The 26,565-nt window shown below is 32.5% G+C and overlaps 1 protein-coding gene across 1 annotated transcript in view; it reads left to right on the forward strand.

Moving 5' to 3' along the window:
* Positions 1 to 26,565, forward strand: part of LOC140449018 (uncharacterized) — a 610,571-nt gene that overhangs the window by 540,857 nt on the left and 43,149 nt on the right. Inside the window, exon 11 of the mRNA XM_072542160.1 lies at positions 23,940 to 24,281. Coding sequence (XP_072398261.1) covers positions 23,940 to 24,281 — 342 coding nt within the window. The remainder of the gene's footprint in view (positions 1 to 23,939; positions 24,282 to 26,565) is intronic.

A 26,565-nucleotide genomic window follows, 5' to 3' on the forward strand; every position in this document is an offset into this window, starting at 1 on the left:
CAGTCAGGTCTTGTTTTTGCCGCGTATGTCATTATTGGTCTGATGACTGTTTTGGAAATTCTTCCTTTCGTTTCTTTTCCGATATTTTTATTTTTCCATATTGTTTCATTTAGGCGGCCTGCGGCTCTGATTGCTCTATTCACTTGATCTTTCACTTCAGTTTAGAGCTTTCCGTAGCTAGATAATGTGATGTCTCGATATTTAAACTCCATCACTTGTTCTATTAGCTGACCTTCCAGCTCCACTTTACATTTTAGTAAATTTGCTGTTGTAACCATGCGTTTTGTCTTTTTTGGGGAAATTAACATGTTAAATTTTCTAGCGGTTATAATAAATTGGCGCAGCATACGTTGTAAATCATCTTCACTTTAACAGTTCTTCTTGTACTTTTACTTTTATTGTGTTGTTTTGGTAGATATTTTCGATCGTTTTGATTATTCCTAGAGGTGTCTCTCTAGCGTACAATAAGTGGATAACTTTTTTTAATTTACCCCGGTCAAATGCCTTCTTAAGGTCCACGAAACATAGATCTGCCGGTTTGTTGTATTTTAATGATTTTTCTTGCACTTGCTTCTTTATAAATATAGCGTCGGTGCATGATCTTCCCAACCTCAAACCTTGTTATTCTTCTGCTAGTGTTAGAATTTCATTCAGTTTATTTGTTATCACTTTGGTTGTTAATGTTAGTATTGTGTTTAATAAATTAATTGCTCTGTAATTTTCCAGGTCCGATTTATCTCCCTTTTTAAAGAGTGGTATTAGGATGCTTGATCTCAATTCTTGAGGAATTCCGTTTTGATGTATTATTTTTTGGATTGGCCTTATTGTTGTTTGGTCAGATCTGGTCCTCCATACTTTAGGAGTTCGTTCGGTATTCTGTCCTCTCCCGGTTATTTTTTATTTTTGAATTTCCTTAGTGCTTCTTTTACCTCTTTCTCCTCAATATTTATTTCTTCATTTGTCGTCACCTCTGATGTTGGTGGTTCATTATCGTCACCTTTAGCAAATAAGGATCGAAAGTAGTGTACCCATGTTTCCTTCTAAATATGTTTTGTTTTTATTAGTTTGTTCATCTCTTTTCTTTGTCCTCTGATCATTCTCCATATTTCTTTTTATATTCCATAAAAGTCGTGTTCCATCTGTTTTGAGAAACTCTGCCAGTGTTCCTTTTTTATTTGTCTAACTAAAGTATTCGTTTCATTTCTGATTTGTTTATAGTGGTTGTATGCCTTTTGTGTTTGTTGTGTTCTGTATTGTAAAAAGGCTTTCTTCTTTTCTTTACATTTTGTCTTCACTTTCTCTCTAAACCATGGTGTTTTCTTTTTGATATGTTAGTGTTCGTTACTTTACTCTCTCCAAGTAATTCTGTTGCTGCGTTAATGATTAATGATGTTATTTTTGAGTTTTTCCCAGTTTTCCTTGATGTTATCGTTTTCTAATATTTCATTCCCAGCGATTTTCTCTGATATTTTTTTCCTGTATAAGCATTCCGTGGATGTCGTATTTAGTCATTCGACTTTGATTTTTATTTGTGTTTGCGCCGCTCTGTTGGGTGGGAAGTATTTCAGGATGATTCTTATTTTACATAATACTAGGCTACGGTCGCTACCTACATCTGCTGAGTTGAGGCATCTTACGTCGATTATTTTCGATGGATGTGTATCTCTGTTGGTTGTAACATAATCTATCATAGATCTTTGTCCCCGGGTGTTATTAAATGTATCTTTCTTCACAGTCTTAGGTACGGGGTATTTCTGATTGGCTTCAATTTTATTGGGATTCGGTTTTATGCCTTTAGGAGTAACTACATGACCCAGAAAGGCAACTTCTTTCGTCAGAAATTCGGATTTATCTAATTGAACTTTTAGGTTGTTTTCTCAAAATGTATCAAAAATTTTGGAGATGTGGACTAAGTGATCTTGTAGAGATTTAGAAAAGACTATACCGTCGTCCATATAAACAAAACAGAATTTGTGTGGGAAAGGTCGTAATATGTTGTCCATTAATCTCTCGAAAGTAGTAGGACTGTTTTTTAGTCCAAAAGGCATTCGGAAGAATTCAAAGTGGCCGTGGGGTACTGAAAAGGCTGTTTTGTTAATAGAATTTGGGTGAACTTCTATTTGGTGGAAGTCTTGAGCGAGATCTAGGGTGGTGAAGAATGTAGCTTTTCCGAGATTGTCAAGGATTTTATCAATTTTTGGCAGAGAGTACTTATCTCCGATTGTATTCTCATTAAGTTTTCTATAGTCGATTACCATGCGAAAGTTCTGCATTCCTGAGGCGTCAGGTTTCTTGGGGACTACCCAGACAACTGCGGAGTAAGGTGAAGTTGATGGCAAGATTATTTTGTTGTCTAATAGTTCGTTTACTTGTCGACTGATCTCCTCTTACAGAGATTTGGAGTGTTTGTAGCCTCTTACATAAATGGGTGTTTCGTCCTTGGTTTTTATTTCGTGTTTCACGTCTGATGTGAAAGATAAGTTCTTTGAATCGTCAAAAAAAATGTCTTTGTATTTTTTCAGAGTTTTATGATCTTACTTTGTTCTTCTTCGTTTAAGTGTTCTGCTCTTATTGCTAGTTCGTGAGATTGGATCGGGCCAGATGAAATCTCGTAATTGTCTAGATTTTTAAAGTGTAATCTCTCTAATTGCATGGGTTTTTGTAGTGTAATGTTTTCTAAAAATCCGTCACTTACATTGTGGATTGAGTTAGGTATTTGTAAATTTGCAATTTTTGTGGAGTTAATAAAAACTTGTCCTTGCTGTATGCCAACTGGTATTTTATTATATAAGGTATAAAAATTCATCTCAACATTGTGACTTGTCAATTTTACTACTTTAGTTTCATAATTGATTACAGCTTTAAAGCGTTCTAGCTCGGAGTTTTCTAAAAGAATATCGAAATCTTCGCTCCAATCTGCAATTCGATCATTTATAGGTTAGTAAATATGATATCCTTGCAGCAGAGGTGTTTTATATTTAATGAGTAATTTTGGTTTGTTGTTTGTAGATGTCAGCGTGAACGGTTTTTCGTAAATATGTGAGGCGTTAAAATGTTTTAAAACTTATGGCAAAGCAACTGTGTGGATACCGCCAGAGTACCGATTAACACTTAAATGTTTGAATTAGGCAAGCCGAAGAACGGTAGCCGGGGATTAGTTTGAAGATAACTTAGATCAATATTGGTGGTGGATGTTCTTCAGTCGGGTCCTCGTGAAAATCCTGAGAAGTTTCTTCAATTAATTCTTCGGGCTCTTCGTTAACTTCGAAATACTCGGGAAGATATTCGAAATCTTCATCTGGTGTGGCATCTATATTAAAATGATGCTTACGTCTAGTGGACGTGCTCATTGGAGTAGCATGATATCTTTCTGGTTGTTGATTTCGGATTTGAGGCCTATTGAAATTTTAATTGTTAAAATTATTATTTTGTGGGTTATATCTAAAAGGATTTAAATTAAATTGAGGAGTTACATTGGTGCTTGGCCTACTAATAAAATTTGTGTTCCGGTGGGGGTTGTTTCTTACTAGGTTCGAATTGGTTTGGGAAAGTTTTGTCTCGGATAAGAGTTAAAGTTTGGTTGAATAACATTTCTAGTGAGATTTGGCTTATTATTATAAGATTTCTGATTTGTATTAGTAGGTTTCTGGTTTGGTGAGAAATGTTTTTTATTTTGTTTTGTCTTTGAATAATTCATATTTATATTTCTGTTGAGATTTGTGATTGTCATAGATTATACATTTTTGGAGCGCTTCTTCAAATGAATTTATTGAAAAATGTGACAAATGTTCACCATACGGTTTATTAGTGCCTGTGCATCATGTTTTTAAAGCTATATTTTTAAAATAGGGTGTCTTAAAATTAACAGTTTCGACGTTGTCATTTAATGTCGAATGTTGTAATGAATCATTTAAATTTTTTATAACTCTCTGGTGATATTGATCGTATGATTCATGATCTCTTTGGACAGTTGTTGAAAGCTGTGTAACTAGGATATCTTCGGATCATCTATCTCCGTATTTAGCTAAAAGATCTGGACGTACTTCAGTCCAAGTTATTTTATTTGAATAATTAGGGAAATCCCGTGGTTCGCCTTTAATACAAGATATAATATATACTTGATATAATAATTCCTGAGAAGGTGTCAGCTGTTGATTTACCAGGAAGTTGATTAAATTACTAACTGATTTTAGAAAGGTAGATAAGTTGTCTCCGGTGGAGAATTCTAGAAGCGTAGCACATATGCTAGTGATATCAGCATTTGAAAATGGCATTTTGAGTTCTGTGATTAAAATGGTAGGAATTTGTTGAAAAGAATCGGCGTTGATACTGGTATTAGAAATAATTTGAGGCGTTAATGTAAGATTTTTACGTAAAGAGTTTAAAATATTAACGGAGTATTGAGTTATATCAATAAAAGTGCTCAAAAATAAAAAGTGGAATGAAAGGATAATGTATTTAGAGTAGGATGATCTGTTGGGATGTCCAGCATATAATCTTTTCTTTTTCAAAGTTCGTTGGATTTCTGGTCTAACAACTGGGTTCACCAAGAAAACTATTTATGCTTCTTGTACGAGCTGTATCCTGTTCGCAGCGCCAGATAAATTTATGCACTTTTGATTGAACTTTAAAAAAATTATCTATTTTCAATATTGTACAAAGTTTTTCTACTTGAAAAATATAATATAATTAAATTACAAAATAAAAAGAATTGATCTAATAATGATAATTGAATGAATTATAAAAATGTACAAAATGAGTTTGCTGTCCTGGTTTCAATGGAATTTGGGAATTTGCTGACTTTACGCTCTGCTCCAGTTCAATGGTCAATGGCTGTTTATGACTACATTTCTATATACATACATATATATACATATATTTATATATATATAAATATACTTATAAATATATATATATATATATATATATATATATATATATATATATATATATATATATATATATATATATATATATATAGGTGGGAATATGGCCCCTGCTGGTAAGTCGGCCCCCGAGGGAATTTGTCACTTCTGCCAATGCCATTGTTGATTTACGCTTGATAAACTTTTTGCCGTTCTTGTGTTTATGTTGTATTTTTCGAAGAAACCAGTTATAAACATTATCTTTCTCTGATAAGTGTGTAGAAAAACCATTGAATATCGACTTTTAAAGGCAACTATGAACATTCTGCAATAGATATAAATTGTTTTTAATATTTTGTTTATAATGTAACTATTGCTTAAATATGGCCCCCTGAATATGTATGCATTATGGATCTGGGTCCATATTTCATACACATTGAGGGGGCCATATTACATGTTTGCACTTTATTATTTTCAGATGCCTCGTACTAATCTTTCTTCTAAATCTGAGGAAAAAAAGAGGAAACTGTGGAGTACTAACGACATGAAAAGGGCAGTAGAGGCTGCTCGTAATAAGCATATGGGTTCTAAGAAAGCAGACAAAACATTTGCTGTACCAAGAACTACGTTAAGAAGGCTAGTTTATGATCCTGAGTTATCATTAGATCTGTTAGTACGAAAACCGTTAGGTAGAAAAACTATTTTACCTTTAACTCTGGAGAAACAATTAGTCGATTATCTTTTGCAAATGGAACGTACCTTTTATAGACTTACTCGCTTGAATGTTAGGCGAATGCCTAATCAATTAGCAGTTAGAAATAAAATCCAGTATCCGTTTAAAAATGAAAATGCAGGTAAAGCATGGATCGACCATTTCCTAAATAGACATAAAAATCAATTATCTCTCATAAAACCAATGGGAACATCTTACACTCGAGTGCAAGGATTCAATCGCTCAGCAGTTAGGAGTTTTTGGATCTGTTAGAGGTTGAATATGCAAGAAAAAATTATTCTCCCGACCGTGTCTATAACGTAGATGACACTGGACTTACAATCGTGCAATTAAAAGTACCGCAAGTAATAGGACGAAAAGGTAAAAGGCAAATAGGGGCGTTAACTGCAGCAGAGCACGAGTCTTTAGTGACGTTGGTGTGCGCAATGAGCGCAGGAGGAACTTTCATCGCACCAATGTTAATTTTTTCAAGAAAAATTTTTACAGATGTATTAATGATAGGGTTTCCGCCAGAAGCAATCGAAAAAGTACACCCTTCTGGTTGGATACAAACCAATTTATTTTCTGAATGGTTCAATTATTTTGTATCAAAGACAGAGTATTCTCCTGTCCTTCTTATACTCGACGAACATTACAGCCACACTCGTAATGTTAATATTCTAGAAGTTACTCGCATGTCACCATTATCAGCTTGCCTCCTCATACTACGTACAAGCTGCAACCGCTTGATAAAACATTTATGGGTGCACTTAAATCTCATTATAGTGAGAAAATAAGAAAATTTCTGATACATTCCGACAGAATGCTTAAGCCTCATGATATTGCTCAGTTATTGAGTAAAGATTACTTAAAATGTGCAACAGCTGAGATCGCAGGAAATGGTTTTAGAGCGACTGAAATATATCCCTTCAATCCTCAAATTTTTCAGAATGCTGATTTTCTAGCAGAATCACAATCGCTTCTAATGGAAGAGGAAAATATATCATCGTGTATAACTTCTTCGATGATGAACCCACCTCAGCTGTCTGTCGAAACTGCTACATTAACTGTAGAATTGTCTCTCCAACCCACTTCATGCACTATTCCTGAATCCTCAATTCAACTAAACTCATGTGCTCCAAGCACGTCAACATTAGATTCAGTATCTCTTTAACCCAAATTATCTAACGAGCATAGAAGACTGCTAACTATAAAGCATTCTGTCTTCTATTCCATTCCATCTAAACCAAGAACATCATTAGCTCTAAACCCTTTGCTTATACTACCACATCAAATTTCACCAATACCCAAGCCTAAAATAAAAACGTCAAATCGAGAAAGAAAATCAACAAAAGCCACTATAATTACATCATCGTCTTATAAATTTGAATTAGAACAATCTCTTAAGAAAACTGAAGACGCGGAAGGGGATGCGGAAGAGGACGAGGACGAGGTCAAATTTGCAAAAATGCAAAAGAGAAAGTTCGGAAACGTATTGCCGTCAAAGATTCTGACACCACAGAAAGTGATCTTTCCAATACCGATACAGATTTTCGAACTAAGTTCACTAATCTTGGGTACAGTGTCATAGCTGTCTTTTTTGGGCACATAATGAATGTGCCGGTGCAGAAACTGAACATCATATCTGCGATTTCTGCCGATAGATTTTTGTATTCCTTTAATATGGCCCCCTAAGGGACATATTAGAGTGACGTTTTTGTTTTTCACAGTATCCTAGATACTGACAAGAATATTTTTTTTATGTTAGATATTTAACAATACTGTAGTAGTATTGGACTAATAATTATGTGGACGAAAATTAAAATTTAAAAATGTTGAGTGTTTATAATCTCTAGTCGAAAAAAAAAATTAAGGGGCCATATTCCCACCTTCTCCTCTCTCTCTCTCTCTCTCTCTCTCTCTCTCTCTCTCTCTCTCTCTCTCTCTCTCTCTCTCTCTCTCTCTCTTTCTCTCTCTCTCTCTCTCTTTCTCTCTCTATATATATATATATATATATATATATATATATATATATATATATATATATATATATATATATATTATTGTGATATTTAAAGTCTTGGTGCGCCTAGCAATAATTAGCTAATTAATTTTTTGATTAATTAAAATTATTTAAATGATATGATTATGACTCTATCACAATTTTTAATTCTTTTATCTCAGGGTTAAATTCGTGCTTCAATATCTATGCTATTACGTGTGAAAGGTAAGGTCCAAAGAATACCGGAATAATAAAAAACACATATGATCTAACACTATATATTGAAATAAAAATAATGAAATAATTCACACTCAAAAGTTTTCAATAAACAAATCTCATATAATGATTCTCAAAATTTTGTTCTACGTACGTGAACAATCAAAATTAATGGTACAAACAATATTAATTGAAATCTCAAAATCCCAAACTATTCTAACTCTCCTAATCAAAATATTTATATCCTTTCTAAATTAAGTGTAAAAATTGTGTTATCAATAAAAGAAAAAACTGCAGAAAACAAAAATATCTCTCTCTGATGATGAGTGGTCCAAATCCTTGTTCCTTGTAGACTATATATCTCCTCTCAACTGCTCCCTATGTAATTAGCAATCTTACAACAGATTGTTGCAAGTATATCGTCCTTAATGATCTCCTTCAAAAGCACAAATCATTCAAATTATGATAGCCTTTCTCCTCTCGATAAACTGAATCTCTCGTTGGCCCGAGTGAAAAATGACTCTGGGAATATCTTCTCTTTACGATAAACTGAATCTCTCGTTGGCCTGAACAGTGACTCTTGGAATATAAGTAGGAAAATATGACTTACAATATTTTGCTGCTTCAGCTTCTGTCAGATACACTAACTCCACAAAAACTCACTAACATTCAACACTACTGCTTGCTACTTCTCGGGAACCGCCAGAGAACAATCACTGTTCGTCTTACAGACTTGGAAAACCAACTGATTATCTTTTCTCCTCCTAAATCTAGCTAAACTTTCATTCCTACATACCTATCCCACCTTTTTCAATCTCCGCCAATCAAAACTCGTCACAATTCCCCCATTTTTTCATTTCGATAACAAACAAATTTTTACCTATAATTATAAAATTTCCTAAAACTTATTTACAAATAATATTTTTCTATAATTCTTAAAAACTAACAAAAAACCTCTTTCTAAAATCTCTTCTATTTGTCTCTAATCACTGCATTAATGTATTTGGAAAACCCGGTTCAATTGTCTTTGTATTTCACTTAAAATTATGCGGGTCACTCAAGTATAACAAAGAAATAATTTATGCATAGCTTACATTTTGTTTAGTACAGGTAATCCAAGAATTTAATAACTTTCCTTCTTCGAAATGTTTGTTGGTTATTATCCTACTTATCTGAATTATTTTAATGTTTTTGAACTTTGAAATATTTTAATCAACCCAATATTTTTCTCGATTTTACATATCATAACAATATATATATATATATATATATATATATATATATATATATATATATATATATATATATATATATATATATATATATCTACGGCATAAAGTGGACTCCGCCCATGTTAAAATTCAGGTTCAAGTGAGCTCCATGGTCAAGTGGCCACCGATATACGGAGCTCACTTGATCATTCCATAATATTGGCTCTGTCGATTCGTCAACATGTATAGTTTCATAATTTTTAAAAATTTTGTGGAGCCCCTAATTACCCCTGTATCATGAATGTATATCGCTTAGTTCACGTATATATATTATAGGGGTCGTTCAGATCTTTTTCCGTGTATATTGGAACCATAAGTATATCGGTTTAAGTAAGCTCTGATAGTTTGGCAACTATGGGATTAAGCCGTTTATTTCCAGCGGATATTCTAAACGGTTCATATGGACTCCTTACTTTTGTTATCATTCATACGCATTACAGTATGTAACAGATATGTGTACTACCAAATACCTGTTTTTAGTAGGTACGTGCTTTTCTAAAAATAGATTTATAGATACAAAAAGGATTTCATTACCAAGTTGGATGTGTTTTTTCATATGCGAAAATTATCTAATGTATTTTGTTAACGTGAGTATGTCTTTATACGTTTTATTTAAGAATCCGGTTAATAAGAACTTCTTTTATTTCATCCATTGTTTCATGATATCTTATATACAGCTTTTTATTATTTTATTTCTTTTATTTTATTATTTTATTTTTTTATCTGTGTACTACATATAATTCTGGATAGAAGGTTATCTCAAAATAAATATTTAAGTGCTAAAATAGATATTTTTTGTTAAAATGGGTAGTAGTGCACAAAAAAGGGAAGACTGATTAATTTATCTAACACGAATTATACAACTTCACCAATAGTACATATTTCTGAATGTTTTATCTCCTATTTAGGGGAAATATGTAATCAATATAAGTGGAGTTAGTGTCAAATTTGCAATGATCTTTATAAGTAATAGCTTACTGACTGTACTTTACATGTTCAGTTCACATAAATAAACCTTGTCCCTTCAGAGAAGAGCGATTAGAATGGTAAAGTTTACTAAGAAAGTGTAATAAGTCTTATACCACCCCACATGCACACAAGTTAACCGGTGTTTGCAGGCCAGAGTCCTCCTGGCAGATTTAAGAAAGATAACTACCATAAGGAAGTTCCTTTCGAGGGATCAGATGGCGAGGAGCAGCTTATTTTTGTTTGTATATCTTGCAGATTTGTTGATATAGCCATTTTTTTCTTGATTTTAGTCATAAAATGGGCTGATATTCGTGGAGTGGATGTTACGAATCTGGACTTTGTTTCTTTTGCTCTCTAGCTAATTATCTTCGGATATTAGGTGGATTGATAGCTACGATATTATAGAGCTTATGTATGGATGTGAGTCTTAATATTTGCTGAATTTGGCTAACTAATTTATAACTAAATCTACGTGTTAAGTATGTGTTGGTGTCACTTATACTATCAAGGTATATTAGGCAGCAGAAGCATAGAGTTCAAGCGTCTACGTTTTAAGGGTGGAAGGATGTGCTTCACATTTTTAGCTGACAAGTTTGCAGAGAATATTATTTTCTGGTTCTAGTTTGGCATTTGATTTTAAAAAAAGTACTGTGAATGACAAAGTGTGATAGAAACTATCTTCAAGCTATTTATAGCAAGTCCAGAGTTTAAGGATTTCATGACACTATTGGTTCAGGTATATATTCAGATTTGTGAAAGTGTCTCTGTTAGGGACATTGAAGGAGCACACCTGACTTTTTTCGGGGTTTGGCTTAAAATTGAGTTATAATCTATTTTTAGGTATGATTTAGATTTTTCTCCACTTCACCAACAAAAGTTTTTGGCTGTGCAACAATAGATAATGTATCGTCTACATAATAAAAGTCCTAGTATTTACTGGTATGAGTTGTGTAAATGTTATACAGAGTAGGTGCCATTACAGGACCCCAAAGAGACAGTTATTCTACGTTCTCCATCTGCTATTCTTACCATTGAGTGATACGAAAAATTTTCTGTTGTGTAGGCATACGCGGATAATACAAGTGAGTTTATTACCTCAGGGGATATTACATAGATTTTGGAGAAATACCCTATAATTTAAGGTGTCGTAAGCGGCATTAAGATTAACAAATACCACTCCTCATACCTGATATTTTTCGTACTTCTCTTTGCTGTGTTGGGCAAGATTTAGTATTTGTGACGTATATGATTTAACCTGTCATATATAGCCACTTTTTTTTTAATTTGAGTTTTTCTTCTATTATCGATTTATATTAAGGATCATGTGCAGAAGTATTTTGTATAGCTGACAAAATAAATAGATATATTGGCCGATAGCTTTTGTGGTCGTCGGAGTTTTTGCCAGGTTTAAGCAAGGCAACAACTTTGTCTTTGCTTTGCTTGTCTAAAGACTTTGGATATTAGCCATTGTTGTATTTTTGGTTCAAATTTTAGAGTTAGTTTTGTGCTCAGATCCTCAGCCAGGAGCCGTAATATTGTTCATTATACACGTGGATAGCGGATCCAAGCTCAACATCGTTGAAAGGTTCTCTCAGCTGACTGGTTTTGTTTTCTTTCATTATAAGTTTTTCTTTGCTTCTTTGCCTGCATTTAATATGTAATTTTCAGTGATCAGCTTAATACCAAATACCATAGGATTGGCCATCTATGTGCTTCCTGCATTTTGTTAAGAGCATATGTAAAGTGGAGTGTCTTTATCTCTAGATATACTCTTAATATTTATACACATAATTAGAATAGTTATAGACCAAAAATATCCTGGCTTAAAAACCTAAGGGAATGGTTTGAAAGCAGTAGTGCAGAACTTTTTAGAGTGGCAGTCAACAGAGTCCGTATAGCCATGGTGATTTCCAACCTTCGATAGAAGATGGAACTTAAAGAAGAAGGTGGAAAATAGCATAAACTATCTACGTAATAAATCCCATTAACCTATTAGTAATGGATAACCAGATATATTTAAAAAGATTAAGTGCCTTTCTTTTTATTTTGGATTTTGAATTTTGCATAACTAGAGCAAGCGACAAATTTTTGTGTATTAGTTTTGCATCAGTAGACCAAGCGCCTCTTGCGAGCGTTTTAATGATTGTAAATCGAATATTTGGCAACATATTATGTACATAAACGTTGTTAACAATGGTGACGTTGGCAACTTGTTGAGGCGTTTAGATTAAGAAGTAGTGGCAGTTATTGCTTAAATTTTTCTATAATAGTCACATTACAGAAGAGCTAACACAGAAAGAGAATACCTAACAAAAGACATAACACTAAGTAAGATGTATGAATTATATATTAAAGAAGCAGATAATGACCTTGTTAAATTTTCGTTTTACAAAAAAATGTTTTTAACACGATTTAATCTTCAAAGAAAAAAGTTGAAAAAAGTTACTTGTAGTAGATGTGATTGTTTCGAATTAGAAATTAAAAATTGCGCAGATAACGAACAATTAAACAAGTTAAAAAAAGAAAAAATGTGCAATTAGAAGAAGCTGAAAATGCACAATCTAGAAGAAAACTAGACATGAAGATAAGCAACTATCAACCAGAAGTGGAAACCTTTTGATTTGATTTAAAGAAAAACTCTTCCCCTTCCGAGAATTCTAATAAATATTGTATATTATAAGCGTCAATTATGTATTTACAATCTTGGTATCCATAGCGCCAAGGATAACAAAGGTCATTGTTATATTTGGATAGAAGGTGAAGCTGGTCGGGGAGCCCAGGACGTAGGCATTTGTCTTAAGAAACATATTGAAGAAAATGTTACTTCTGCAAGACATGTAATTTTTTGGTCAGACTCTTGTGGCGGCCAAAACCGCAACATCAAAATAGTTTTGATTCTGAAAACGATTTTGGAAACTCATCCTACCATTGAAAAAATTACATTACGCTATTTCCTTCCTAGTCATAGCTTTTACCCAATGGTAGTGATTTTGGAGATTTTGAAAATGCCCTAAAATTTCAACAACGTTTATATATCGTTGATGATTAAATAAACGTGATGAAAAAATCCCGTAAAAAGAAACCACTAGTAGTTCACAGAATGAAAAAAAAAAAAAGAATTCGTTGGAACAAAGAAGTTTACAAACTTACAAACCGTAAGTCAGACATAGAAAAGAGTAAGGCTGGTTTAAAACAAGAGAAATTTAAATAAGAAAGGATATACCACTCATTATTTTTATGAAAACTTAACACTAGTGAAGTTAAAGTAAATCTTTACAAGAATTTTTAAAAGGACGGCCTGTTGCAATGCAATCCGTAAGTAACCACTTGATTCCTCTTTGGCCCACAGGCAAGCCACTTTTTGTGCCTAAGCTTAACGACAATCTTTAACGCACCTAATACCAAATGATGCAAAACCTTTGTATTGCTCTCTTTTTAGAAACAATACAATAGAAGACGACATTAAAAGATTTTATATTTTTGATTAATTTCTTAAGTAATATAAAATATTCAAAAACAACGACTATTTTTGTCATACCCAAAAAGAAATAATAGCTTGTGGCCTATTTGCGATATATCGCAATTCGTCATATTTGCGATATATTGATATGTATACGACAATCAGCTGTTAAAGTCATTGCCTTTTTTTTGCCGTATCATATTTTAGCATAGTCTTCTGATTTATTTTGTAGTATGTTAACTAAACCGGTTTAGTTTGCGTGAAATGAATCCACAATTCGTCTAATAATATTATGTTTTTAAAACAGTTGTGTTTTTATGCTCATCCGTTCACTATTTGTAAAGCAGTTGTGTAAATATTAGGGATTTACTTATATAATCTTTTTGTATATATAATTTGTTTATTGATTTTACTTTTTAGATAAAGTTTCATAATTATAGTCCTCTTGCTTTTATTATCTATGGTAATACATATACATACCCAATTCGAAAGGGAGAAAACCAGCGGTTTCTAGATTAAACATAGACATTCTTCTCTCTATCTATCTCTATGTTATATAAAGATCATCGTCATCGCATAGTCAAAACACAGCAAGATTCTATTGCCTTTTCTTCTTTTTGTCTCCTCATTTCTATTGTAAACTAAGCCACGTAAATGACGTTTTAAAAATTTATGTCAATATTTCTGAAGTGCCTTTCCTGGGATAATTTTTTTAAGCCTAGTTCGTTTGATTACAAGTAATTGATTTGATAGCTTCTAACAGAGAAGTATTGATTGTAGGTAGAATAGCAAGTGTTGATAAATATGATGGGTCGGTAGGTAGTCTCATTATTCCTACATCTGATCATATGTTACCTCCACCCTTCATTTGTAGACATCGTATCGTGGCATTCTCCCAATTTAACTTGGTAATGCAGTTATTGAGAGAGCCTTTGGATATAGCTAGCTGAACGTTGGAGTTGAGATTGAGTTTCTTGTACGACATTGCTATCTTTATATATGTGTTTGACATTGGAATTAGTTCCGTTCGTATTGGTTAGTACTCGGACCTTTGTAAGTCGGAAAATACCTCTGATAACTTTTCTAGCAATCCTGATTCCTGATCTAATTAATACGTTCTTGTCACATATCCACACATTAGCACTGGTTTAATCACTGTTTTATATATCCTGCTTTTAGAGATTCGTATTAGACTTCTGGATTTAAAAGTGTTATAAGGGTTATATATACATCAATTAGCTACCTGAATATTCCCTTTTATTTCTTATGTGACAACATTATCTACGATATCTAAAACGCTGCAATGTTTCAAAATGATATGGCTTTATCGTATGGCGTTACGTTATGTCCCACTCTACATCCTCTCTTTTGTATGTTAAAGAACATTTATTTGATTTTTTTATTAGTGACTATTAGACCATTTTTTGCTGCTTATGGCATTATTTTATAGCATTCTAATATTTAATTTATGGATTAAATCCAGATAGCAAATAGATATTCTTCACTTTCTCGAAGAAATATTATTCTAACACACAAAATTAATAAATTGCCAAAACCTTCCTTGCATATTCTGTTCACTTATGAGGGGCAGCAATATCAGTACCAAAATAAGGCGTATAGTCCTGGACTGGCTAATTGTTGGATAATAGGAAGCATGAGTCTAGCAGTTTTATTGCTTTCGGGACTGCACCAGGTATCGGGGAGCAGAAATATCATTACCAAGTTAATGCATATAGAAATTGTTGCTCGAACTTTATTAATATTAACATCATTTAATCTTCGCTTATCCACTGCTGGGCATAGATCTCCCTCATAATTTTCCATCTATTTCGATCTTGTGCCTCTTGCATCTAATTCCTATGACAACGTTTTAGATCGTCAGTCCAACGTGTTGGTGGACGACCTCTGCTTCGGTAGGCATCAGCTCTTGGTCTCCATTTCAGTATCCGCTTGTCCATCTATTATCTGTCATTCGAGCCACGTGACCTGCCCAGTTCCATTTCAGTGTTGCTGCTCTCTCTACTGCATCAGCCACTCCGGTTCTTTGTCGTAGCTGGCGATTTGGGATCCTGTCTCGTAGTGAAATGCCCAACATAGCACGCTCCATCGCCCTTTGACACAGACGGATCTTTTGAACTGTTCTCCTTGTCATGGTCAACGTTTCCGCACCGTAAGTTAACACTGGCAAAACACACTGATTAAACGTTTTTCTTTTAAGGCATATTGGTATATCAGACGATTTGAAAATATGGTTCAGCTTGCCGAAGGCTGCCCAAGTCAGTCTTATATGACGGAGAAGCTCAACGGTTTGGTTATCTTTTCCTATGCGAATCTCATGACCTAGGTATTTCTAGGCCATTACCTGGTCTATGGATCTTGTTCCTACGCATATATCTTCGCTGACTACAAGATTTGTCATCATCTGTGGTTTAGATATATTTATTTTCAATCCCCCTTCTAGCGAGGAAAGGTAGAGCTGATATAAAAGTTCTTTGGCCTCATCTATCCTATCAGCTATTAGTACAATATCATCTGCAAACCTTAGATGGCTAAGCTTTTCTCCGTTTATATTTATGCCCTTGTCGGTCAGTTTTGCCCTTTTACATATATATTCCAAAAGCGTAGTGAACAGTTTCGGTGATATGGTGTCCCTCTGGCGTACTCCACGTTGTATCGGGAATTTCTGGGTTTGACGATCACCCACTCTAACACTGGCTATTGCGTTTTGGTATATGTGTTTAATTAAACACATTATTAAATAACACTATATTTACTAGTAAAATCATCATGACTTTACAATAAGACAAATTTTCGATTGTTGGTTATGGAAATATCATGTACATACCACCGGGTTCCCTATGTGGATATCCAGCAAAATCCTTATACTCATGATACGGGAAACAAAAAACCAAAGATGAAAATATGCACCAAGAAACACTGAGTTATAAAACAGTCGAATAAAATATAAATTCTCGATTCAAATATTCAAAAAATTTATGAACATCTTACTAAAATAGAAATGAGGCCTATTTAAGATGTAATCCATTAACGGGCCAACGTACAAAGCACTCCTAGCATGTGCTAATGATATAGATCTCATAAGAAACTCTCCCGTCCGCAAAAATCTTCAATAAAGTGAAGAGAGCACGAAAAACGTTTTACTTAAAATCAACGAAATGAAAACCAAATACAAGCGAATCAACAGAAGAGACCAATTTAATAAATCTTGATAAAATATTAAAGTTAACAACTACAATTTCATTAATATGGAATACTTTAAATATTTTAGATAAATAATCACGGTTAATAATAATGCCACTAAAGAAATACAGATCATAATTTAAACTTTTTACCTATTTTAATACATAGATGCGAATCATGGACAATGACTAAAACAGATAAAGAAGAACTACGAATATTTGAAAGGAAAATAATAGGAAAATTGTTTTAACCTCATTATCATATCGCTACAAATCCGTATAGAAGAAGAACACATACTGAATAAAGAAAGCTCTTATAACGATATTGTTTAGGAAAATAAATTGCTTAACGTAGATCGGACACATGCATAGACGCCAAGATGTCAAACTTGTAAAACTGGTATGGAAGGAAGTTAGCACAGAAGAATGCCACTTGGGCGTCTCAGTATGCAATGAAGAGAAAACATCCAATCATATCTCAAAAAATTAACATCGTGAAGGTTCTTCTTTGAACCCCATAACAAATGGCTAATCTTTTACTTGTCATTAAAAATTTAAATTTTAATAAGCCACGTAAATAACGTTTTAAAAATTTATGTCAATATTTCTGAAGTGCCTTTCCTGGGATAACTTTTTTTATTCTGGTTTGTTTAATTACATGTAATTGATTTGATAGTCCTCAACAGATGAGTATTGACTATAGGTAGGATAGCAGGTAGTTGAACAGGCATGTGTTGATAAATATGATGGGTCGGTAGATAGTCTCATGATTCCTAAATCTGACCTCATGTTACCTTCCTCCTTCATTTGTGGAAGTCCTAAGGACATTTTTTCTCTTGGGGCATCCTCCCAATTTAACTTGGCAATTCAGTTATTATAAAGCCTTTGGATATAGCCAGCGCAACTTTAGCATTGAGATTTAGCTTCTTGTACGACGTTGCTGTCTTTATATACGTGTTTGACCTTGGCATTATTTCCGTTCGTTAATGGTTAGTACGCGGACCTTTGTAAGTCGGAAAATACTTCTGATGGCTTTTCTAGCAATCCTGATCTAATTAATACCTGAGTTTCACGTACATTGTTTTGTCAGCGTTCTCGTCACATATCCACACATTAGCACTGGTTTAATCACTGTTTTATATATTCTGATTTAAGAGAGTCGTATTAGACTTCTGAATTTAAAAGTATTATAAGAGTTATGTATACATCAGTTAGCTACCTGAATATTCCCTTTTATTTCATATGTTACAAAGTTATCTACGATATCTAAAACGTTTCAATTCTTTAAAATTATATGGGTTTATTGTTACGTTATGCCGTTCTCTACGTCATCTCTTTTGTATGTTAAAGAACATTTATATGCTTTATTACTGACTATTAGACAGTTTTTTTTTTAGCTAATATCATTATTTTATAGCATCCCATTATTTAATTTATGGATTAAATCCGGATAGCAAATTGATATTCTTCACTTATGACATTCTGCAATTATTGTTGGATAGCCCAAAATTGACGAAGTAAGTCTAAAACGTTAATCACAAAAAACTTTTATTATCCAATAACTTCGAGTCTTTATCGCGGTTAATTAATTTCTTCCTTTAAAAAAACGTTTTTTGGCTTATTTCAGATACCCCTGAAGATGCTCTAGGGAGCGAAAGTACTTGGGCAAGATTTAATTAATAAAACTGTGCTCGATATCTGCCTTTATTTTATCAAAGTTCATTTATTCGAGCATTCAACCTTGTATCTATTTTTTTTATTGTGTTTAAGATATGATTTAGATTTTTTTCCACTTCAGCAACAAAAGTTTTTGGTTGTGCAACAGGAGATGTATTGTCTACGTAATAAAAGTCCTAGTGTTTACTGGTACGGGGTGTGTTAATGTTCTATTATCGGTAAAATTATATTAAGGATTATGTGCAGAAGTATTTTATATAGCTGACAAAATAAATATATTGACCGATAGCTTTTGTGGTCGTTGGAGTTTTTGAAGGTTTAAGCAAGGTAACAACTTTGTCTTTGCTTTGCTTGTCTGCAGACTTTGGATATCAGTAATTGTTGTGTTTTTGGTACAAATTTTATAAGCTTTGTGCTCAGATCTTCAGTCAGTATCCGTAATATTGTTCATTATATAGGTAGATAGTGGATCCAAGCTCAACATAGTTGAAAGGTTCCCTCAGCTGACTGGTTTTGTCCTCTCTCATTTAAGTTTTTCTTTACTTATTTGCCAGCAGAGATAGCACTTTTACATTTATTATGTGTTTTTCAGGAATCATATTAATACCAAATACCCTAGGTTTGGCCCTCTATATGTTTCCTGCACTAGAAATACGTCACATTTGTGCTAAGCACCCTTAATATTTATAGACCTAATTAGAATAGTTGGTCCTAAAAAGGCCGATCTGACAAAAATCATATTGAACGGGTGATTAGCCGATTAATTAGTTGTTCATTACCCAGGGTACGTCCGATTGCGGTGGTCTTATTAGTACTTAAATTTTCGTAAAGGCTTCTCTTTTGAACTCCATAATAAATGGCTAATCTTTAACTTTTCATTAAAAATTTAAATTTTACATACTGTTGATGTATGTTTTACATACATACAAGAGGTACCTTGTGGACAACATGTGCTTAATTAGGAACGAATTGAGATACATAATCAGAAGACGACAAAGGAAAATCTATATAATATATAATAATCTATATAAATGTATACCATTTTTAACAATGCATATTTATAGCGCATTTCGAGAGCCAACGTGCTAATTGTATGTAAAATGAAACTTTTTAAGGTTTTTAATGTTTGTATGAAAGATGAAACCGTATGACACATAATCGTGAAATTTATATACCAACCTATAAATCTCTTTTACAAGAATACTGAAACCTACACATCATCACAATACTACATATCATAATACTAAGAAATTTGTTATTTTAATCTAAGAATAGGCTTTATAATTTACGAGATTTAATTTAATGTATTTAAAATTTTACAGGATCCGGTATAGACATATTAGATATTCTTTTAGATTTTTTAGATATATTATTTCTTCAACACTGAAGTTAGTCCAATCTCTGATATTTCTCTGCCAGATTTTGTCTTTCTTCCCAAGACTTTTCATCCCTCTACTCTTCCTTGCACGATGACGCATAGAATAGAGTATTTATCGTTTTGAACTGTAGCCCAGATACGATGTCCAGATAGACAATTCGTCTTAACGCTTCTTCGTTTGAGACTTTTGCAGTCCAAGGAATTTTAAGAATACGCCTATATAGCCACATTTCGAATGCCTTTAATTTTTTTACAGATTTGGCTGTCAGGTTCCAAGCTTCTACCCCATATAGCAGTTGCGACCATACATAACATTCGACGATCTCAGTCTAATAACCACACTCAATTTCTTATTTGTAAACATTGACTTTTATCTGTTTAGTTTAGTCCTATCATTTTGCTTTATCTGTTAATGATTTCTATAAGAATTTGTAAATCCTCTATATTTTCTGTCATAATTGGGGTTTAGTCTGCAAATTTTATGTTATTAATGATGCTCACTCCATTCCTTACTTCTTTCCCATAGTGTCTCCTAAAATATTAGTTGACAACACACATCTCTGGCTGACTCCTTTTTGAATTTCTGCTTGATTTGTCTCTCTATTTTTCACTCGCATGACCGCTGCTGTTTGATTTTAGTAGATTTTTTAGTAAATTAATATCTTGGTATCTAGGTGTATGTATTTTAATGCATGTGAGGGCTTACCAGGTTGAACTATGTCAAATACTTTTGAAAATCTATATTAGATATGAATACGTTTTCATTATAATCTCTGCATTTTTGTAATAGTACCACCATTGCGCACAATTCCTCTTTTGTTCCCAATCGACTTCTAAATCCAAACTATGTGTTGTCCAATTGTTCGTCACATTTTTTATTGACAGACGATTTAATGTTGTTATTAATCGGATGACATTTGTGACTTTTATTAAATTTTGATAATCGTCGACAAATCAAGTCTTTTAGTGACATATTATTCTTTTAATTTTTACTTCTCATTTAATGTCTATCTTTTGTTAATTATTTTTATAGTAAATATATGATGACTGACATTATTCCCACTTGATTCTTTTGTTTCAGTTATTGCTCTAGCCTAATTTGACATTTTCTTTCTTCAAATCATCAAAATTTCATGGTTTGTTTATATTTCGTTATAGTAAAATTCATATTTTCCACTAAGCCTAACATAAGAAGCAGCAGTGTCATCAAACCAAAATAATCCAGTTGTGCATTACGTTTTTGCTGATCGATTTACAAGTAAATTTTAACAAACACATCAAATCCACAACCCTGCGCCATGGACAATATCTGTTCCGGCTATCGACATCAAAAAAACCTAAGAAATCAGAGATATCGTCAACCGTCATTAAACAAAAGCTTCGTACACTATTAAACAGATATGGCAATACCTACAGCGTATACACCGATGCATCAAAAAATGAAGACAGAGTTGGAGCAGCAATTTATTCGGAAGACGTCTCAGTTAGTTTCCAATTGTCGTCAATTACAACCATCTTTTCGGCTGAATTATTTGCAATTCTAAAAGCACTATCGTTAATACAAAACAAAAACCAAGAAATATGTATATTAATCACAGATTCTCTAAATTCATTTTCCTCACTGACTCAATTATATTGTGACAACCCCCTTCTACTTCTTAGTAAAAAAGAACATAAAAACATTTCAAATAAGAAAATCCAAGTTCATTTTTTATGGGTACTTTCTCATGTCAGAATTGAAGGTAACGAAGTTGTAGATAAACTAGCTAAAAACGCACCAAATAACCTAATGTCCGAAGAAAGTAACATATTGGTACAAAACGATTTAAACTATAAACTTATACTACAAAAAATAATTCAAAAATGGCAACAAACTTGGAACAACACTCCATCAAGGCTATATGAAGTCAACAAACATCCGCATCTTTGGAAACCAAAAATAAAAGACAGAAGACTGCCCTAGAAGAAAATACAGATACTAAAAGAATAATTTCTTATCTTAAAGCCTGTCAACTTCTTCATATAATTTAAAACATACATTGTAATACACATACATATTATTATTATTAATTATGAACCAATGTATATACACTATTTGTATCAACTGTAACATTAATCTTAATACGCTAATGCCTCTGCGTGGTAGATGTGTTAAAAAAAAGGTATTTATATTAGACTATAGATTATATTAGATTTATATTAGATTAGATATTCAGTTTTGTGAAAGCGCCTGTCTTAGACAAATTGAAGGAGCGCTCCTAAGATTTTTCGGGGTTTGGCTTAAAATTAATTCGTAGTTTATTTTATTATATTTAAGGCAATCATTTAGATTTTTTTTCACTTCAGCAACAAAAGTTTTGGTTGTGCAATGTATCGTCTACATGAAAGTCCTAGTATCTACTGTTATCGGTTAATCATTTGTGTAAATGTAATACAGTGTAGGTGCCATTACGCTACCCCAAGCGAGACCATTCATTTGCGTTCTTCATCTTACCATTGAATGATACGAAAAATCTTCTATTCTGTAGATATACGCGGATAAAACAAGTAATGTTTTTATCCAAGGCGATGTCATGCAGCTTTGGAGAAATGTTCTCTTATTTAATATGTCGTAAGTGGCATTTAGATTGACAAATACCACCCCTGATACCCGATATCTTTCGTACTCGTTGTTGCTTTTTGCAAAAACAGGTACGTTATTACGTACGTTAATAAGTATTACGAATAAAAATAAATAAGCAAGAAGAATATAAGTGATCTATATTTAAACTAAGTGACACAAAAAAGAATATTATATATACATTTACTTCTAAATTAGAAATTAAATTTTGATATGCCTGACAATGAAAGATACAAAAACATAATTATATAAAGTTGAAAATAATAATAGCTTGTACAAGCGACAAAGCATTTAAAACAATAAGACCGAACATATTATATGTAATTGTAATAGATATGTTGCCGAGAATCAAGATACCCTAAGGAACCCAAATATTTCTTCTTTTAGTATCTGCTATAAGTGTATCCATGTGTTTATGTGTATCTAAAATATAGTATATAGGATATTGAATTCCCTACATTTAAAAATCGAAATATTGAAATAAGACTCTAAAAAATTGGAATTTTAAGAATGATTTATAAATTGTTATAATTTAGATTTTACTACTCCATGAAACATATATTTTATACGTCATAAACTGTAGCAATCGAAACATCGGAACGTTCATTTATATAATAAATATTTCAGTGCCAACGCATTTAAAAAAAATACTAATAAATAAAAATGAACTCTTGCCTTTTCCAAGTTTATAATAGACACTACTTAAGTTTAAAAATAATTAAAGCAAGTAATATAAATTACCACTCTAAAATATTTAACTGCATTAACCAAGTATTTGTGAAATTTCTCGATGACTAAATTGATTGATATTTAAATAAATTTGAAGTACCAAAATGTACCTGCTGTAAAATTTGAAAGTCTACGACTAATCAAATTATTGGCAGCATCGCAAGAGTTTAGTTGTGTACGCGAAGGTATACATACGGATCCCAAAAGTGTTTTAACCTATTACAGAGTTCACTTAATCCTACGTGTTGCTCGGAGTCTACATAAAGCGCTACGCAGATAATAATATACACGGTGTATATTCTACTGGAGTTAGTATAATACCGTTTTAGAACGGAGCTTACATTAACCGCTAGATGTATATATATATATATATATATATATATATATATATATATATATATATATATATATATATATACATATATATATATATATATATATATATATATATATATATATATATATATATATATACATAGTTGTCAAAGGTAATGTCAACAATTCTTTGAAGCAAGCTTTAAAGTCAACATCATCTGATAACCAAGAAAAATTAATTTGTCTGTCCCATATATAAACACTTAAACAGTTTAAAAATTTCAGTAATTGGGCATCAATCAATACTACAGGATAAGATGCAAACTTTATATTAGTAATCTAAGATATCGAGTTTTTAATATCTACTTCCCAAAAGGAGATTTTCATGTAGTTGTCGCATTATTAAAATGTCTATAGTATTGACATAAAACATTTTTTGTTCGAAGCCGACACCAATTATACTTTTTCTCTTAAATGCTGGATATTATAATAAAATAAATTATGCGTAATTACTTTTATTTACAGTGGAATCTCAGAAAAACTTTCACATGGCAAAAGCCCTGGAACAAGCTAAGTTCACAACAGCTATTCCAACTACATCAGCTCCCTTAATTCGCCACCGGCCCACTTCAGTTCACCACTTCAATATAAACCATCAAGATAACATGATCTCAGCAACAGAAGCTTCATTACATACAAGAATCAACACAATCGCCGAGTTTATCCCACCTCCTCAGGCATTTGTACCAACTAGCACTTCTACCACTACAACTACGACTACTACAACAACGACGACTACAACAACAACAAGACCTCCTTCTACGAGACGAACGAAACCACCAACCACCACCACAGCCCTACCGCCAAGTAAGTAATGCCCAATCTAAAATACTCGTTTGAAAAAAGTTTTTGTATTTTTTTAAATATACTGTAAACCATCCGACGTCCAAATTTGAAATTTTGTTTATATGTTGAAAAAACTTAATTCTTCTACTGTCATTCGAAATTTGACACTTAAATAACTGCTGACTTTTGCCTTTTTGAAAACTTTTAATATTTTATATAAATCCCGAAGGTTTCCTCTATAGTTTTTTTTTTTCTTCGAGTAATGGAATATTTAATTCAGACGGACGAGAATCTGTAATTGTTTGGGATTCTCGAAGTATATCTTTAGGACTCTATATCTATAGTATATGATTTAATGGCTAATTCAAATTTAGTGGAATAGTCTTTTTAGAATTGTTTGACCGTCGTTTAGCACACGTCTGAATGGCTAGCTGTGTGAAAAACCACAGAAAATCTTAGTGACCTACTGTTTTTTATATTTCTAAATTAGACGGGACTAATAAGAAGTATTTAAAAGCACATAAAAGTACTATTAAGAAAGTTCATAACCTGACAGTTTTCAATAGTTGCAGGAATAAATGGAACTTTAGATATAAAAAAAACTGATGAGAGAATATCCTTTAGAGTATCAAGACATATTAAGTACGCTTTGTCCTTTTCAAAAAGGAAATTTCTTCGGTTGGACATGAAGTCGATTCCGACCAGAGTGTAGATTGAGTCTGAATGGAAGTTATTTATTTTATAAAGATCTTTCCAAGGATTGTTTCTGTCTCTCTATGACCATATTGTACTATCTGTAATTAAGTAGCATTTACAAAGTAGTTTGGTATTCACGATATGTGTAATAAAGGCTATTGGTACAAGTATGTAAGTGTAGGGGTTTGTAACATTAAATCTTCTAAGTAACCGTTTCAGGAGGTTTGCTAGACTTCTATTTTAGTTGAGGTTGTTATTCGTATCTTCGGTGTAATAGTGAAAAGTCCTAAATATTTTAACTCCCAAATAAGTAGCTCAAGACCTACAGTCAAAGGTATTTCTCCATAGAGCGTTGGATGTGCCCATGTTTTTATCTGGTTAAGCGAAACTTTCCATGTTGAGCACCAATTTTTAACTTAGTTAGTTTGGTACAATGCTTGAATAAATTCCGATGTAGGTCTCCGCATTCAACAGAATGAGCCGTGTCATCATCAGAGAGAAGTTTTTTTACCAACGATAGAAGATTGCGCACGTTCATCTTGTGTGATGAATAGGTCATATAGCTGTAGCAGGATTTTTTACCTAGATAGTTTACCTATGATTTAGGTAGGACACTATTAACTTTATGCAGGATTTTAACACTCTGATTTGAAATGTTTCCAAAAAGTTTGCTGTATTAAACTTCACCAGTAAAATACGTATTCGTAACACATTTTAAAATCGTTACTACAATTTTTTTAAAGAACGTAAAGAATAACTTTTGTTATCATAGCCAGATTGTGTATTACAGTAAATAGCCACCACATTGGCCATTTTCTTTTATTTATAATTTAAAATTTAAAATTTTTAAAATTTATTTATTATATCTGTTTAAGTATTATCTAAAAAATGTGCCATTAGATTAACGAATTGTACTCGTCCGATGTTAAATGCAAAAAATAGTGAAACTCTTATACAATCTAAGGGAGAATATAAAAAAATACATGGGACTACAAACAGGACATATAAGGACTACAAGATAATAGATATTGAGACTATGATCAAACAACGTAATGTAATTAATCAGGACATCGAAGTTATAAAACAAAACTAAACAAAAATATTAAAGGGAACCACAAAAAGTCAATTGATGGATATTAAAAGATGAGATGTAAGGTCTACTCAAGGTAAAATATTTAAAAAAATATACTGAAGCTTAAAATGAAACTGTTATTAAAATACTTGATAAAACCGCAGGAATGAAGTTTGAAAATAAGGAACGATAGTGGTATTAAAATTCCAAGAAAAATATAAAGAAAAGAAGCAAGCCATATCAATCGTGGCAAGAAAATGGGTAGGAGACAGATCTTAAAAGCTAAAGTAGGAGAGTATATAAATCTCTACAGTAAGTTGATAACAGTAAGAGTGAAGCAACGACATACAAAACAGTCGAATATAATGCACATAAAGCAAAATATTCTAATCAGATTAGATGTATCGGCGATAAGAACAATAAAATACTAGTTCACGAAAAGGATGTCAAAAGCAAGTGGAAAATAAACTTAACCAATAAGTACTAATGACTTATTTATTTGACCTATACCCATATTTTAGATAAATTCTAACACGC

Source organism: Diabrotica undecimpunctata, chromosome 8 (genome assembly GCF_040954645.1).
Source record: "Diabrotica undecimpunctata isolate CICGRU chromosome 8, icDiaUnde3, whole genome shotgun sequence".
NCBI classification, from domain to species: domain Eukaryota; kingdom Metazoa; phylum Arthropoda; class Insecta; order Coleoptera; family Chrysomelidae; genus Diabrotica; species Diabrotica undecimpunctata.